The sequence below is a fragment of the Petaurus breviceps genome, unplaced genomic scaffold, assembly GCF_028583685.1.
Source record: "Petaurus breviceps papuanus isolate PSGF00001 unplaced genomic scaffold, PetGlider_PUasm1.0 37, whole genome shotgun sequence".
Lineage (NCBI taxonomy): Eukaryota > Metazoa > Chordata > Mammalia > Diprotodontia > Petauridae > Petaurus > Petaurus breviceps.
Genome location: NW_027186296.1, coordinates 90,030,348 through 90,045,695, shown reverse-complemented (window position 1 = coordinate 90,045,695; position 15,348 = coordinate 90,030,348). Strand labels below are relative to the sequence as shown.

Genomic DNA, 15,348 nt, shown 5'->3' with positions numbered 1-15,348 from the left:
TCACATCTCTGCCACAAAGTACCTGCTGTCCAGATGAGTCTATTCCAAGGGAAGAAAATGGGCTAGGAGGCAAATTTATCCTCCAATCACTAAAGGATATATGGCCCCTTCCTCTAAATCAGAGGTTCTTAGCCTGGGGTCCACAGACCCCTAATGCACATAGTTTTCAGGGGATTCATGAACCTTGGGTGGGAAAAAAAAATACATCTTTATTTTCACTAATCCCTAGTTAATATTTAGCATTTTCTTCAATTGTCAATGTAGACAACAAACATTAGTCTAAGGGAGGCGGGGAGGGAGCAGGCATAGGATTCATCCAACTTGACCAAGGAGTCTATGACACAAAAGACTTGAGGAACTCCTAGACTGGGGATTCTTCTCCTAGAAGGAAGATAGAAATTTCCGTGATTCATGCCCTCACTGACTCTCCTCTATGGAGAACCCCAGAGCTTGCAATTCAAACCTTCCTTTATAAGATGAAAGGCATTGAAGAGAACAGAGACAGCCATGGGGTTGCGACAGATGGAACAAGAGCTTCAGAGCTGAGGTTTGGTTGTTTTTTTAAGGATTTGTGGGGAATTCAATCATTTGCAAGTCCTGTCCCCTCCCACTTCAGAAGTGAAAGATAAGGGGTACAGCACAGTGTGCCCCTATTAGGGAGCCTGCACAGTTTAATTATATAAGGGCTTGCTACTATTTCCCTGGGGTTTGGAAATAAAGAATGTGAATAGTAATGTTAAGCACATCAAACTATCTCAACTGCAAAACACTGCCTTATAAGTGAGCTTTGCAACTCGGAGCAAATAGTGCCTCCTGTCAGTCCACGTGGTTTTTTCCCCCCCATAGAGAACTAGTTGTTAAACTTTTACTAGCATTGGTCTCTTATTCTTTGTATTTCTCTGTGGCATTGTGGATAAAGAAAAGGTCTCTGACCCTTACTGGTTCTGGGACCCCTGGATAAATAAGTCACTTAAAGCTTCAGGCAACCTTCTGACTCAAGTGAAAGAGCAAAAAATAATGGTCTGTTTGGTAGGGAATTTCTCTGTCTCACATTCCTATGTCAACAAAAGCACAGATTTGATTTTTTTTTTTTAATTTGAAGGATTATAGATTTAGAGCTGAAAGATAACTTAGGAATTAGTCTGAATGCAAATTGACGCCAACTACTTACTCTCCTTTTGGTTTCGTTCCTTCTTTCTTGTTGTTCATTCCATTGGTTATACTCCTTCTTTACAACTTGACTAATGTTGAATATGAAAGAATTTGTTCAACCTCTACTGGATTACATGCTACCATGGTGGGGGGAAGGGTGGAGGAGAGTGAGGGGGAAAAAATTTGGAACTCAAGGGATTGTGGAACTGAATGCTGCAAACTAAAAGTAAACAAATTCAATTTTTTTTTTAAAAGATAACTTATAGGATATCTAGTCTAGGAGTGTCAAAACTGAATAGAAATGAGAGAAAGGGATACCCTGAGAATTTGAAAGCCTAGGTATGACACTTCTAATTAGTTTGCCACCACCCCCATTTTACAAATGAGACCCAAAGAGGATAAGTAATAATAGCAACTACCATTATATAGTGTTTACTATGTACCTGGCAGAGAAGTTAAGTGACTTACCCAGGGTTACACAGCTAGCAAATATCTGAGGCTGGATTTGAACTCTTCCTGACTCTAGGCTCCACAATTTATCCATTGTAGCCTGCCCAAAGTCACATAGTAAAGAATTTGAGCCTAAGCCTTCCCACTTTAAGCCATCCTTAGCCTCTATCATGATAACTGATTGGGGAAAGAACTTGACATTCGAGTAAGTAGAAGAAAACTGCCTGTTCATTTTGTCTTTGTATCTCTGTGGCCTAGGGCAGAGTAAGCACTTAAAATACATTTGTTGAACTGAACTGCTTGCTTTCCAAATAGGTCCCATTTTTCTTACCTGTGCAGCGAGGTATAGTATAGTACTTCTGATGGAAACATAACCCCAAGTTCCATTCTCTTTGTCCTTCTCCTTTGCAGATAAGTGTGCCCTGGCCTGTCTGGAGCAGAGGTTAAAGGAACTGGAGGAAGAGTGCAGGGAAAAGGAAAACAGACGTGTGGACCTGGAACTGAGCATCATGGAAGTGAAAGAAAACCTGAGGAAGGCAGAGGCAGGGCCTGTGACTCTAGGCACGGCAGTGGACACCACCCACTTGGAAAACACGACTCCCAAAGTACGTGCCCTATAGATTGTTGCTGCTCTGAGCCAGCAAGGAGTTAAAGAGCATCATTTAACCCAGACGTGGCTTTCATTTTGTAATTTCAGGCCAAAGTACCCAATCCAGCTCCTGCTGCAGACTCTTCTCCAGTCAACTCTGCTACAGCTTTAAAAAATAGACCCCTCTCTGTCATGGTAACAGGCAAGGGAACAGTCTTAAGGAAAGCTATGGTAAGAAGGATTTGGGGTTGTCAATCTAGCATTAGTGGGTATAATCCATTGTTCATGATGCTTCTCTGGTATTTGCTTTTCTTTCCCAAATCTTGTGGCTTCACCCAGAAGGACAGCTGATGGTGACTGACCTTGCAGGGCAGCAGGAGGGAAACTTATTTTCTGGGTAGAGATCATTGTTCTAAGTCCACAGGTATTCTGTGAGCCTGGCTTGTTAGGGAGTCAAACCTGAAAGGGCCCTTCACTCCCTTTTATTTACTTTACTCATTGGCTTGAGTACCAGGCATGTTACATTACATGGTGGGGCTTAAATTAATAAGCCAAAAGGAACATAAATTTCTATGGTGAATTTATCTGGTCAATTCAACAGCAACTTGGAGAGCTGTAAACTGGAGGGAAGGGATCTGAAAACTGAAAACTCCTGCTGAGTTTATTGGTTAAACAGATCACAGGGATCAAACGCCTCTTTCAGGATTTAAATTTTCACTGCCAACTGCTTTTCTCCTGGAGTAATATTATTTGGTTTTCCCTGTAGGCTAGAATGGATGGATAGTAAATTTAATGCATTGTTCTCTGCTTTGCAAAGAAATATAGCTTGCCTAGGGCTGCCCAGTGCTTCTTTGGGATAAAGGAAACCAGAACAAAATCTAGTTCTTTTTTCTGTGCCACAACTGTACAGGAGGTTTTGGGGGAATCTACCCCAAAGCATCTATCAGAGAAATAATCTCTTTAAACTGATCTCACTTCTGGAAACTTAGTAAAGTAACAAGCCCAGGAAACAAATTTCTAACACCATAGCCTTTTCTGTTGTACTAATAGTGATAATCAACATAATGTGAGAATGTAGTTCTAATGCCAGTGTTCTGGGTTAAGGCAGTGTACTTCAAACTTAGACGTCACCTAGAACCAGGGATACAGATACTTTAATGGAATGTCTGAGTATTTTTGATGCATAAAATTCCATTTCTTTGATCTCATCTGTGTCTTTATACTCATATCAATAGTACAGATTGTGACCCATTGTTGCCTTCTCTATGTGGGCCTGTTGTACATGTCCTCCCATAAATGTTCATCTAACACACTGGGAGGCTTCCTTTAGATCTCTTGACATGATGTGAATATCAGTGGCCTAGGCTGTCTCCTGGGTATCCCTTTTCTCTCTACTCAACCAACTCACATCCTTTTAAGTTGGTACATTTTTTTGGATAGCCTCTTTGATGCTGTTTCTTCTGCAATAGACCACTCACTTTCATCTCTCCCATTGCTCTTCTGGGTGACCCACAAATTTAAATGGTTTGAGACTTTGGTATTCTGCATGTCTCACTTCTCCCTGGAAGAATTACTGGTGATAAAATGATGCAGCTTTGTTTCAGGGAAAAGTTAAAGATGATTGAAAGCACCACTTTGACCTGTGAAACAAAAATTCTACTACCAAAAAAATTTATTTTGTGGGGGGTATTTGTGTGTTCCAGGAATGGGAGAAGAAAGGAGCAAGTTAGAAAACTATCTTCCAATAAAAATTGACATGACTGATATGGACCTTGAATGACAATCTTCCCAAGTTAAGGTCTGACATAAAAGCAGATAACACTGGGCTTGGAGTCTGTTCAGAAGAAAAAGAAAGGATTGAGACAACTGTGAACAGAGGTCTTTGGCTAAGGACTCCTGCGTCTCCCCAAGGTAGTGAGGAGAGAGGAAGAAAGGACTCTAATGTCCCTTTTCATCATCAAGGGAATAACACAAAAGGAAAGGACACTTTCATAGTATTCCTAACCCACTGTTTTAACCAGGAATGCTGTTGTTCTAAGGGATGGTTTTTGTATTTCTACATAAAAATTTATCAGTTGCATTATTGAAATTTAGTTCATAGTTGCATAACAGATTTGGGGGGGGGAGGGAGAGGAAATGTATAAAAAATCTAGGTACCGGAATGGTCCTCCCACTCGGTTTGGCTTGAGTAACTAAAATGACTTAAAATTATCATCGTCTCTATTCAATACTGGGCAAAAATTACAGTTAAACGGCACCTGCTTTGAGGGAGCTGGGCTTCCAGGGTTAGTGATTCAGACCCAAAGCAGTTATCCGATAGAGAGTTCAAACTCTCAGTTTCAGGCTTTTAGGTTTGTGATTCCATCCATGTAGAAATAGCCTAGATTGCTATAGAACAAAAAATCCCCTTGTGAAAGGGTGCTACCCTTTCAGAAGAGAGAAAAAGACTGTGGCTCTCCTTCAGGTAAGTTATTAGTAAAAGGCCTTCATTCACTGGTAGAAAGGACAAGAATGTTTATTTAACATGAGAATATGATTATACTGGGCACTAATACATTTTATAAGTAACAGTGAGATCCTCACTTAAAGCCTGTATACAAAAGCCATTTTTGGGAGGATGTAGCTTCACATGCGTATTTTGGTCATGAAAAGTATCTCCATAGATCCAAAAACATTCTTTTTATTCATGTCTTAAACAGTGCCTCAGAACTAGTTGAAAGATATTTCATTTACTAATTTCAATGAACAGATAAAAATTTCCTTTTCTCTTTATCAGTTCTAATCTATGGATTAACTGTCTCAAACTGAGGGTGATAAAAATATCCTTTTTTCTCCCTTGGTAGGCAGTGCCCAGTGCCTCAAAGAAAAACCCTGTGGAATTTGTTGAATGGGGATAGGAGCTTATTTTACCCATCCCACCTAAAACACAAACAAATCCAAACTAACAGATGATGACATTCCACTTGGTGGCCCTGTCTTTCTTCTTTGATAGAAAAATAAACATATGGTGTATATTTGTTGTTGCTCAAAAGGTTTTCTGACATTTCATCTTCACCTCAACTTTCCTTCCCCCAATCCTGAACCAAACATCTTTGTAATTCTCATTATGTTTCTAATCACAGGGCATTTATTTCCTTTGTCATAAACTTGTTCTTGATGTTTTAGATATTTTTTAAAAAATAAAATATTAAGTATATTTTGTTTTTTCTCATGTTTTATGGGTGATCTGGGCTGAGCAGGGATTCATGCACATAATCAAATTTTTAGTATACTTGGCAATAATTGCTATCCTTTAAATGAAACAAATTACTACTAAACTGAGCACAGATCCTAGTAGATTACAGCTTATAAAAGTCATCTAATTTTTTTTATGATTAAGCTATTCAATAAATAGTATCTGCTATCAAAGTTTTTGGGGTGAGTACCTTTTCTCTCTTCAAAAAAGCAAAACTTGCTAACCACAATCTCTTCATAATTACATTCTCAATAAACTGAAACTTAGGAACTGGTCAGCGTGAATTCCATCACATTGAAGGTCCCCTAGAGAAATAAGTGTAAAAATTAAAATGATGTCAGTCATTTCACTTATGTGATCACTTCGCATATATTTGTTTTAGCTTTTCACTGATTATTTGGTAGGTTTTAAAAACCTATGATTTTTAACTGTGAAAAGCTTTCTCCATCATTGAAGAACATGATCCCTTCATGCCCAAAGCTGATTATTTTATGAGGAGCTGTGGTCAAAGCAGTCTTGTAGAGAAAATCATGTTAATTGAAATTTAGGAAAAAGGTTATTTCTTTTGGCAAACAAAACAGTACCTCATAAAACATTATAGAAACTCAGCCCACAGCCTGTCACTGCATATTATTTTCTGTGTTAGAGTCCCAAACAGTCTCTCAGATTAGTCTTCTGTCAACAATGAGATTTTCTAGTAGTGATACCATTGTTACCTTCCAAGTACAATCTGTAGGACCAAAGATTTAGAGTAATGAGCAACTGAAAGTAATCTTATTGTCTAGTCTTGGTCTTTCCGTTAGAGTTAAGTCTTGATGGGCCCATGGATCCTCTAAGGGATCTGTGGGTAGAATGCATGGAGTCCATGAATTTAAATAGAAGAGAATTTCTTCTACCCTTTTTTGCAAACTTCTTAACTAAATTTTAGCATTTCCTTCAATTATTTAAAAACATTATTCTTAGGAGTCCATAAACTTCACTAGAATGCCAGAGGGGGTCCATGATACAAACAAAACTTAAGAAAAAGGTTAAGAACACCTAATCTAATCTAACCTGCTCAATTTATAGATGAAAAAACAGGTCCCAGGCCAAGTGTGCAGTGAATAGAGTACCAGCCCTGGAGTCAGGAGGGCCCGAGTTCAAATCTGGCCTCAGACACTAGCTGTATAACCTTGGGCAAGTCACTTAACCTCAATTGTCCTGCCTTCCCCCCTCCAAAAAAAAAACCAGGCCTAATATTACACAGAGATGAGGTAGCAGAGCCAAGTTTTGACCCAAGACCCCTGACTCCAAAGCCAGTGTTCTTTACACCATAGCGCAGTAACTAATAGTCATGAAGGAAAACCAAAATACACCTTTAATGCATATATTTTCAGCAACACACACTCTATCAGATCTGTTTCTCTTTTAAAATTCCAACACCAAGTTACACACTGAAGACCTTCAGCCTGCTTAACCAGAGCAATAAGACAAAGAAGTGGTATAGAGGGGAAAGATGGAAGGGACACAGTTATGTCCTCAAACAGATAAAAGCATTTAAGGAAAGCAATCTCTGGAAAGTTACATTATTCAGAGACAATTCCCAAACTAAATCACTAATGCTTTTAGTATATGTGGTAGTGGCTTTGCTATAGCTGGTTTCTTTTTTTAGGTTCGTTATTGCTTTTAAAGTAGATTCATATTTTAAAACCTTAAGTACACTCTTTATAGGAGGTCTGAATTTGAGGTATTGCTGTGCAGAGGCCTCCTCTAAGAAAGCAGACTGGACAGAATCCGAATAAGAGCATGGGCCCAGCCAAGTTCGCCAAAAAACTGAACATTTTCCAAACCAATCACTTTTGTTTGACGAAACCTTGTTAAAGAACCAGCCAACTAGGCTTTCTCCTTAACGTTTTATTTTAAAACATGATTGATCTCTTTTAAAAAGCAAAATGATAATTTTCACAAACTTTTTTTTTAATTAAGGTTTTCTCTGCTCCTCTCCCACTCTAAAATAAAAATGACAACTAAAGGGGGAGAGAAGAAAGATTGTCAAAAAGTCTAAATAGTAATAACTTTAATCAGGCCCATAGTAAACTAACAAGTACAATCTATCTGAGGGAAAATAGCCTAACTGCATAGATTTACAGCTGATTGTAACCCCACAGTGTTCCATTCTCCCTCTGGTCTGAACCCACTACTCTATCCTTCTTAAGTTTCTCCCCATGTTAAAAAGAAAACAACAACAAAAAAACCCCCCAGATATCAAGTAGCGAATTTCCATTATGGCGGCTTTAGAGTTTACATCTGACAAGTCTCACTTAGCGCTGTGAAATGCATACTGAAGAATACTGTAAGTATAGCTACATGTTACAGATTATTTACCTTATGTCCACATACCTTCAGTCAGTTTTCCAAATTTAATGTGGATACATAATGCTTTTGTGAAAAATTGCCAAAATTTAAAGTCCTCAAACGCAGATATTGCAGCTATTCCATGTGAAAAATATGTAACTAACATCATGCTGGACAGCTCCCTGTGCAGTCAGTATTCCAACAAGCACTCCTGACTTCCATACAAAATGAAATCAACAAGTAGACCTGTCAATGCTGCTGTGCCTTGAAAAGGAAAGGTTCTTTTAGGTTAAGTCCATGGAAAAAGATTAAATATGCTTGGGGAAGTTGACATTTGGGTAAAAATAAATATTGACTTGTATTTTGATGTGTTGATTGCTTTTTAAAAAGATAATAATGAATTCATCTGCTCCTAGCAATGTTGCTAAGTAGCACTGTCTCTGAGTTAGGACCCACTTTCATCATGCAACATAGTGGTTTCTGGGTAGTCATACACTATTGGCAGAAAGTGGATTGTCACATAGAATTGTCACAAGGTACAATGCTGATTCAACTGCCCAGGTGCAAATGACGTGTTTGGTACCGTTGCCAGTTCGAGGAATACTGATGCAAGTCATGTGGTCTGGGGGAATCTCCTCTCAAGATTCCTGGGGAAGGGACAAAAGTATAGAAGTAAATAAAGGAGACTCTGTCTTTAGATCTATCCTGGTAAATTGAAAGATACCCATTCCCCTTATCTCCCTAAGATGATAATCACAATCACTTGAGGCTTTCTCCAGGCCATCATCCCAAAAAGTACCAGAGAAAAGATCCTAACATATATTCCTTCCTCTAACTTGACCAAGTGATGCATATGTGAGGGTGTAACTGAAATAACTCAGTATGGTTTTTAATAGATTTTTTTTCAATTGGGAAATCTCCCAGAATAGTTTCAAGTTTTCATTATCCTCCAGGCTTCATCCCAGTCTGCAAATAGGGAAGAAGAAAAAGAAAAAGACTTGATAGCTGTGAGGAGTTTGAAAGATGAACAACAACCTGGAATCAAGGCAGCAGGGGATCCCACGTGAGTGTGAACTAAAAAGCTACTATGGTGGCAATATTGTAATGATCAACTGTGAAAGACCTAACTACCATGATGAGCACAATGATCCAAGATAAGGAAAAAGGACTCGTGATATTTTCAGTGCTATCCACCTCCAGAGGAAGAACTGGTGAAGTCCGAGTACAAATTGAAATACAGATTTTTCACTTTATTTGTCTTGCTTTTTTTTTTTTTGCAATATGACTAATATGGAAATGTGTTTTTGCAAGATTTCACATATATAATTGATATCATATTGCTTGCCTTCTCGGGGTGGGAGAGGGGCAGGAGGGAGGTCAAGAATTTGGAACTCAAAATTTAAGAAATAATTGATTTTTGATTGATTAAGCTATCATGACCTGTTAGATAAGGATCTTAGGAGAGCTAATAGCTCCAAAGACTTGGAGAACCTGGAAAAATCAGCCCTAGAGAAATACATGTCTTTCTTTCCCCCTCAATTCTCCTCTATCCAAAGGAACTGAGTTGTTGATCTCTCACTTACTATTCTCACAGTGGGGGCCTTCCCAGCCTCTGCACTCACAGCGGTAGCTCCCATTCTGAAGAATGCACATCCCATCATTCATGCATGGACTGGGTTTGCAGAGGTTGACTGGCTGCTTGGCTTCTAGAATGGAGAAATTGTTGATCTAGGAAAGGCTCAGTCAAATGCAGGGGTCTTCACTTAGATTAACTAGGATAGGTCTAAGGCAAACTGAACAAACATTCTAGCAGAAAACCATAAAGATGGGAGAGAAGATGGCCACAAACACTGCATTTCCCTCTGTGCTATCAGGCTAGGGACAGGCTGGGACAGTAACAATAGACAATGCCACATCTCTGCACTAGAGTAGGCTCTGTACACATAACACCCTTAGAATGTTGGAATTGAAAGAGATCCCAGGACCATATATCCATCCCAGGGGTTCTTAACTGGGGACCTGTGAACTCTTTAAAAAATGTATTATTTTCACTCACCTTTGATTTCCTTTGTAATGTTACATATTTTGTTTCATGCATTTAAAAACATTATTCTAGGAAAGAGTAAATAGACTTCACTGGAGAGTCAAAAGAGTTCATGATGGGGGGGTGGAGGGGGGGCGGCCAGGTGGCTCAGCGAGTAAGAGCACTGGCTCCAGTGTCAGGATGACCTGGAGATCAAATCCCGGGCTCAGACACTCAGCACCACACCCAGAAATAACTGGCCGTGTAACCTTGAGCAAGTTACTTAACCCTAATTGCTTAAAAAAAAAAAAAAAGTTCATGATGGAACAAAATTTACGAAGCTCTGATTTGGTCCATCTTCTCATTTTAGAAATGAGGAGGTTTAGGGTCCAGAGAGATGTCACTTGACCAAAGTTAAAAAGTTGGTAAGTGGCATAGCCAGGAAGACAACCTAGGTCTTATTTTCTTTCTATTATGCTTGTTAACATTATGCCTAATAACTATTCCTCAGTTGTTTGAAATATATTTTGTACCTCCAGCTAAATGTCCTAGGTTCAGTCCCAGTGATGCTACTTACTATGTGATTTAAATTTTGGGGGTCTCAGTTTCCTCATATGTTACATGAGGGAGTTTGTATTGATTGAACTCTCAGATCCTTTATACCATCAAATCTATGACCCATGCCTCCTTTTGACAGAAAAAAAGCAAGTCACTGACAGGAGAACTACAGTTTCCCCCCCAGGCTACCCAAGGTCTAGAACAGTGAAACCCTTCACAAGCAATCACAGCGCACCTTCACATATCCTTTCAGTGAATAAGTCCTGGTAGTTGTCTAGGTCTTCATAAGAAGCCACATGTATTAGGAAGTCATGAGAGCCTGCAAATCGTAGTAGCGTCTCCTTCAGGATAGGTCCCACAGCGATGACCAAGACAGAGATGCCATTGTTTCGAAGCTTCTGAGCAGGTACAACTGCATCTTCAGTTCCAGTCCCTTCTGTAATCACGACCACTGCCTTGCTCACACCAGGCCGGGCTCCCTTCTGAACCGTCATCACCTCGTCATAGACATGCAAGAGAGCACTACCTGTGGAGCCTGCCCCACCCACATAAGGGGTCTGGTTGATGGCCTGCAGGAGGCTGGAGCTAGTAGGGTGTGTGTCCAAGGCAAATTCAGTCTGGACCCTGCTGCCATAAACAACCAGGCCTATCTGGGTCACATCCCGGTTGATGTTGAATTGGAGGGAGCTCCGTTTTACAAAGCTCCGGACCTTCATGAAGTTTGCTTGTCCCACTGTGGTTGATGCATCCAACAGGAAAACTAGGTCCAGTGACTGAGACTGGCAGCCTAAAGGAACACAAGCATGCCAAGTCTTTAATGAATCAGCATCTTAGCCCAGGAATTCTTTATCTGGGACCAGTGAACTTAAAAAAAAAAAAGTATAACTTTATTATATCTGTTTGACTTCCCCTGTTATTCTATCTATTTTATCCATTTAAAAACATGTGTCTGATTAAAGAGCCATAAAGTTTCACCAGATTGCCAATGGAGTTTATGACACAAGAAAGGTTAAGAACCCCTGCTAAATTGTAACCTGAAAAACCAAAACTGTGGTATCACACAGGACTAACCAGTGGAAATCTCACCTGTGCTTCACACTTTTAGTTTCTGGCTGAGGGATGGCTACTAATCATCAATGTAGGCAAGCTCCCCATTTGTTTATTTCTATACCTTCTGGATCAGAACCAGTTAGGAAGTCACTCTGATCTCCAGGGAGAATCACAATTAGCGGGGTGATCGATCAATCAATAAACATTTATTAAGCACCTCCTATGGGCCAGGTACTATCCCAAGTGCTGGATTAAAAACCCCCCTTTAAATCTAAATAAACTAGCACACATTTGTGGGAAAGTGACCAGGATGGTGAGAAGATTCCAAGACATTCTGTACATAAGAGATTGGTTAAGGTCTAGAAGAGACACCACTTAGGGAGGCCCGTGATAACCATCTCCAGACACAAAATTTGGTTGTCATGCGGAAGAGCGATTGAACTGCTTAACCCCAGAGGCCAGAATGTGCACCAGTCGATGGCTGTACGTCAGAGGGAAGCAGATTTGTAGCTCTATATAAGCTACAAATTCTAACACTTAGCACTGTTCAGAAAAGAAATGGGTTGTCTTGGGAGCTAGTGAATTCACCATCACAGAAGATCAGCAAATGGAGGCTGAATGACCAACCACCTGCCAGGGATGTGAGAGTGGGGAATGTACACCTCAGGTAGGTAGTGAGGAGAAGCGCTGAGCCAGTCGATGTCAGAGGTCCCTTGCAGTTCTTAAAATTCCTTGATTCTAATTAAGTCCACTAACCACCGTCAAGCAGAGAAAAGCCCTTTTCTAATGCTCACATCAGAGGACAAGACGACCTGCTACCTTATAAGCTAATTGTAACACAGCAGACAGATTCGATTGTTACCTCTGAGTGATACAGTTTGATCCATTCTATATAATAAGGCTCAATTGTGCCTGATATTCAGTGCCCAGGTCAGTACAGCATGAGAGCAATCGCTTTTTTAGACCTTTGCCCTCCCAGGGGAATAATCCCTAAAAAGGGGCATAAACATATTGTACAATATATGGATTTCTTTCAACATTATATCTGTTGAGTTCTGAAACATTATGGACTAAACTTGTGATTTCCTTGGTATAGAGAACTCCCAAAGAGGAAACTCACCACCAATAAAGATGGGCACTTACACTGCAGATTGTTTGTAGAGACTTAACTGAGGACCCAGACTCATACAGAGTTCTGTCCAAGGCTGGACTTTAATTCAGGTCTTACTATGTCCTAAGACAATTTTCTACCAACAATATTAAAGTACCACATTGCTTCTCTAAGTTGCCCATATTTGTAGTAAAAACACCGTTTAGGGGCAGCTAGGTGGCGCAGTGAATAAAGCAACAGCCCTGGAGTCAGGGAGGACCTGAGTTCAAATGTGACCTCAGACACTAAAAAAAAAAACTAGCCGTGTGACCTTGGGCAAGTCACTTAACCCCAAATGCCCTACCTTCCCCCCTCCAAAAAGCAAAACAAACAAACAAAAAAAACCCCCACCATTTATTTTATATTAATATTCTCTTCAGCAATTTGCTTTCCAACTGCCTCCTGGCCATGTGGCATACTGAATATCCTTCCTTCCCCAGAAAACTAACTCATCAATTGAAAATCTCACTTCCCTGCAAGATTGAATCTGCCTGGTACTCTGCCCCTCTGACTGGAGGGCAGGGCCATGGGCTCCAACGCTTCTATTTAAGAAGGAGCTCAACAGAATCTTTCCCCCTTTCTTACCAGCTATACTGCTTTCAATTTCTTTGGACTTTTCTCTGATACCCCTGCACTGGGTGATTCCTCCTCACTTTTCAGCTTTTTTTTTTTTTTAATGTCATTTTTCCCAGTTAGACATAAGTTCCTTAAGGGCGGGGGTTGTCTTTTTTTTTTTTTTTTTTTTTTTTTTTTACCCAGCACTTAGTCCAATGCCTGGCACCGGGGTTGTTTCTTTGGTTTTTTTTTTTTTTTTGCTTTTTTATTGGAGGGCAATTGGGGTTAAGTGACTTGCCCAAAGTCACACGGCTAGTAAGTGTGTCAAGTGTCTGAGGCTGCATTTGAACTCAGGTCCTCCTGACTCCAGGGTCGGTGCTCTATTCACTGCACCACCTAGCCGCCCCAACACATAGTGGATGTTTAATAAATGTTTATTGACTGATTGGATTATGAATGCCTTTTATTAAGAGGGGCGTATTTTTCAATGAGCTCTGGGTTATTTGGGCCAAGATGCTTTTTGAGAGGGAGTTTACCAAACCTATATTCTTTATCTGCTGGTAAGTAAACATCTTACCTGGCCTTTGGAGACTACAGATTGTTTTCTGGAGTTCAGGTATTTTGTTGAAAAGGTCTTGAGGGTTGGAGTAGGTGATCACCTGCTTTGGGTTGCCAGTGATTTCTTCCAGCTCTGCTCTCAGAAACTCACTACCTACTCCAATCAGGAAGAGTTCCCGATCACGGGCATATCTTGCTCGTCCTGCCACAAGGTCTTGGGACCTTGAGTCAGTAAGCAGGACCACCACCCAGCGGGGCTGGGGATCAGGAGTCTCTCCAGAAGGAAGTGTGTCCCTAAAGCCATGATCAGCAACATACTCCAGAGCTCTGCCTGTCAATGTGGCTCCTCCAATGAAACGCATTCTGTCCAGGCTCTTCATGAGGCTGGGCACATCCTGGTATTCTCCCATCCGGATTGGGATCTCCACCTCCTGACCATACTGGGCCACTGCCACATTTACTGGAGAGTCCATGCTCACGACAGCCTGAACAAACCTCTTTAGAAAGGCTTTGGCCTGAAGGAATCCCTCCAGGGTTGTACCAGATGAGCTATCCAGCAAGAAGAGGAGGTTGACACTGCATTCCAGGCTCAACTTTGGTGCTAAAAGGAGGGAAATCATCATTAATCAGTCAATAGTCAGGACAATGGCACACAAATGGGAGATGGTGTCATGTTTGAGGAACACAAAAAGTAGAAAAAGTAGGAAAAAAGTAGGCCAGTAAGATAGAATCATAGTGTGTGTGGAGGGGAGTAAAGTGTAAGAAGACCAAAAATACAAAGGGACTAGGTTGTAAAGAGCTTTATAAATGCCAAAAGACTGTATATTTGATCATGGAGATGGAAGGGATTCACCAGAGTTTACTGAGTAGATATGTAACATGGGCAGACCTACACTTCAGGGAAATCACCAGGGCATTTGTGGGGAGGATGGCTTGGAATGGGGAAGAGATTTGAGAAGGGAGAAAAATCATTCAGGAGATGAGGGCTTGAACAAGAGTGGAGGCAGTGTGAGTAGAGAGAAAGGGACATATGAGAGGAGTTGTGAGGTTAGAAATGACGAAATCTGGGGGTGGCTACATGGCAGAGTGAATAAAGCACCGGCCCTGGAGTCAGGAGGACCTGAGTTCAAATGCAGCCTCAGACATTTGACACACTTACTAGCCATGTGACTTTGGGCAAGTCACTTAACCCCAACTGCCCTCCAAAAAGCAAAAAGGAAAAAAGAAAAAGAAATGCCAAAATCTGGCAACTAATTGGTGATGTGGAGTGAAGAAGTAAGGAATTAAGAATGACACTGAGGCTGCAAACCTGGGTGAAGGGAAAGTTGATGGTGTCCTCAATGATAAGGAAATTCCAAAGATAGGAGGACATGGAGGAAAGGTAGTATATTTTGTTTTGAGAATGTATGATCTTGAGATGTCTATGTCACATCTAGTCCGAAATATTTAACAGGCAGTTGGTGAGGTGGGATTGGAGATTAGAAGAGAAATTAGGGGTGGATACACACATCTCTGAAGTTATCTGCATAAAGATGATTGAACCCATAGGAACTAATTAGATCACCAAGTTAGATAGTATAGAGATAAAAGATAACCTATAGTTAGTGGGTGTGACATGAAGAGCCAGCTAAGGAGACTAAGAAGGGGGATGGTAACACAAGGAGAGAAATGAGACACATAGAAATTGAGAGATA

At 40.6% G+C, this 15,348-nt stretch overlaps 2 protein-coding genes across 6 annotated transcripts in view; one reads left to right on the top strand and one right to left on the bottom strand.

Annotated features, from left to right (window-relative positions):
• Window positions 1-5,599, top strand: part of AFAP1L2 (actin filament associated protein 1 like 2) — a 141,205-nt gene extending 135,606 nt beyond the window's left edge. For all 5 annotated transcript variants that reach the window (XM_069099027.1, XM_069099025.1, XM_069099022.1 and 2 more), the window contains 3 exons: window positions 2,014-2,207; window positions 2,300-2,422; window positions 3,895-5,599. In XM_069099027.1, the coding sequence (XP_068955128.1) occupies window positions 2,014-2,207; window positions 2,300-2,422; window positions 3,895-3,921 (344 nt within the window). In that variant the 3' untranslated portion in view covers window positions 3,922-5,599. The remainder of the gene's footprint in view (window positions 1-2,013; window positions 2,208-2,299; window positions 2,423-3,894) is intronic.
• A 1,707-nt stretch (window positions 5,600-7,306) lies between these two features.
• The window catches only part of VWA2 (von Willebrand factor A domain containing 2), a 61,626-nt gene continuing 53,584 nt past the window's right edge, over window positions 7,307-15,348 (bottom strand). The window contains exons 10-13 of the mRNA XM_069097398.1: window positions 13,674-14,255; window positions 10,577-11,128; window positions 9,344-9,466; window positions 7,307-8,407 (exon numbers count right to left, since the gene is read on the bottom strand). Coding sequence (XP_068953499.1) covers window positions 8,310-8,407; window positions 9,344-9,466; window positions 10,577-11,128; window positions 13,674-14,255 — 1,355 coding nt within the window. The 3' untranslated portion in view covers window positions 7,307-8,309. The remainder of the gene's footprint in view (window positions 8,408-9,343; window positions 9,467-10,576; window positions 11,129-13,673; window positions 14,256-15,348) is intronic.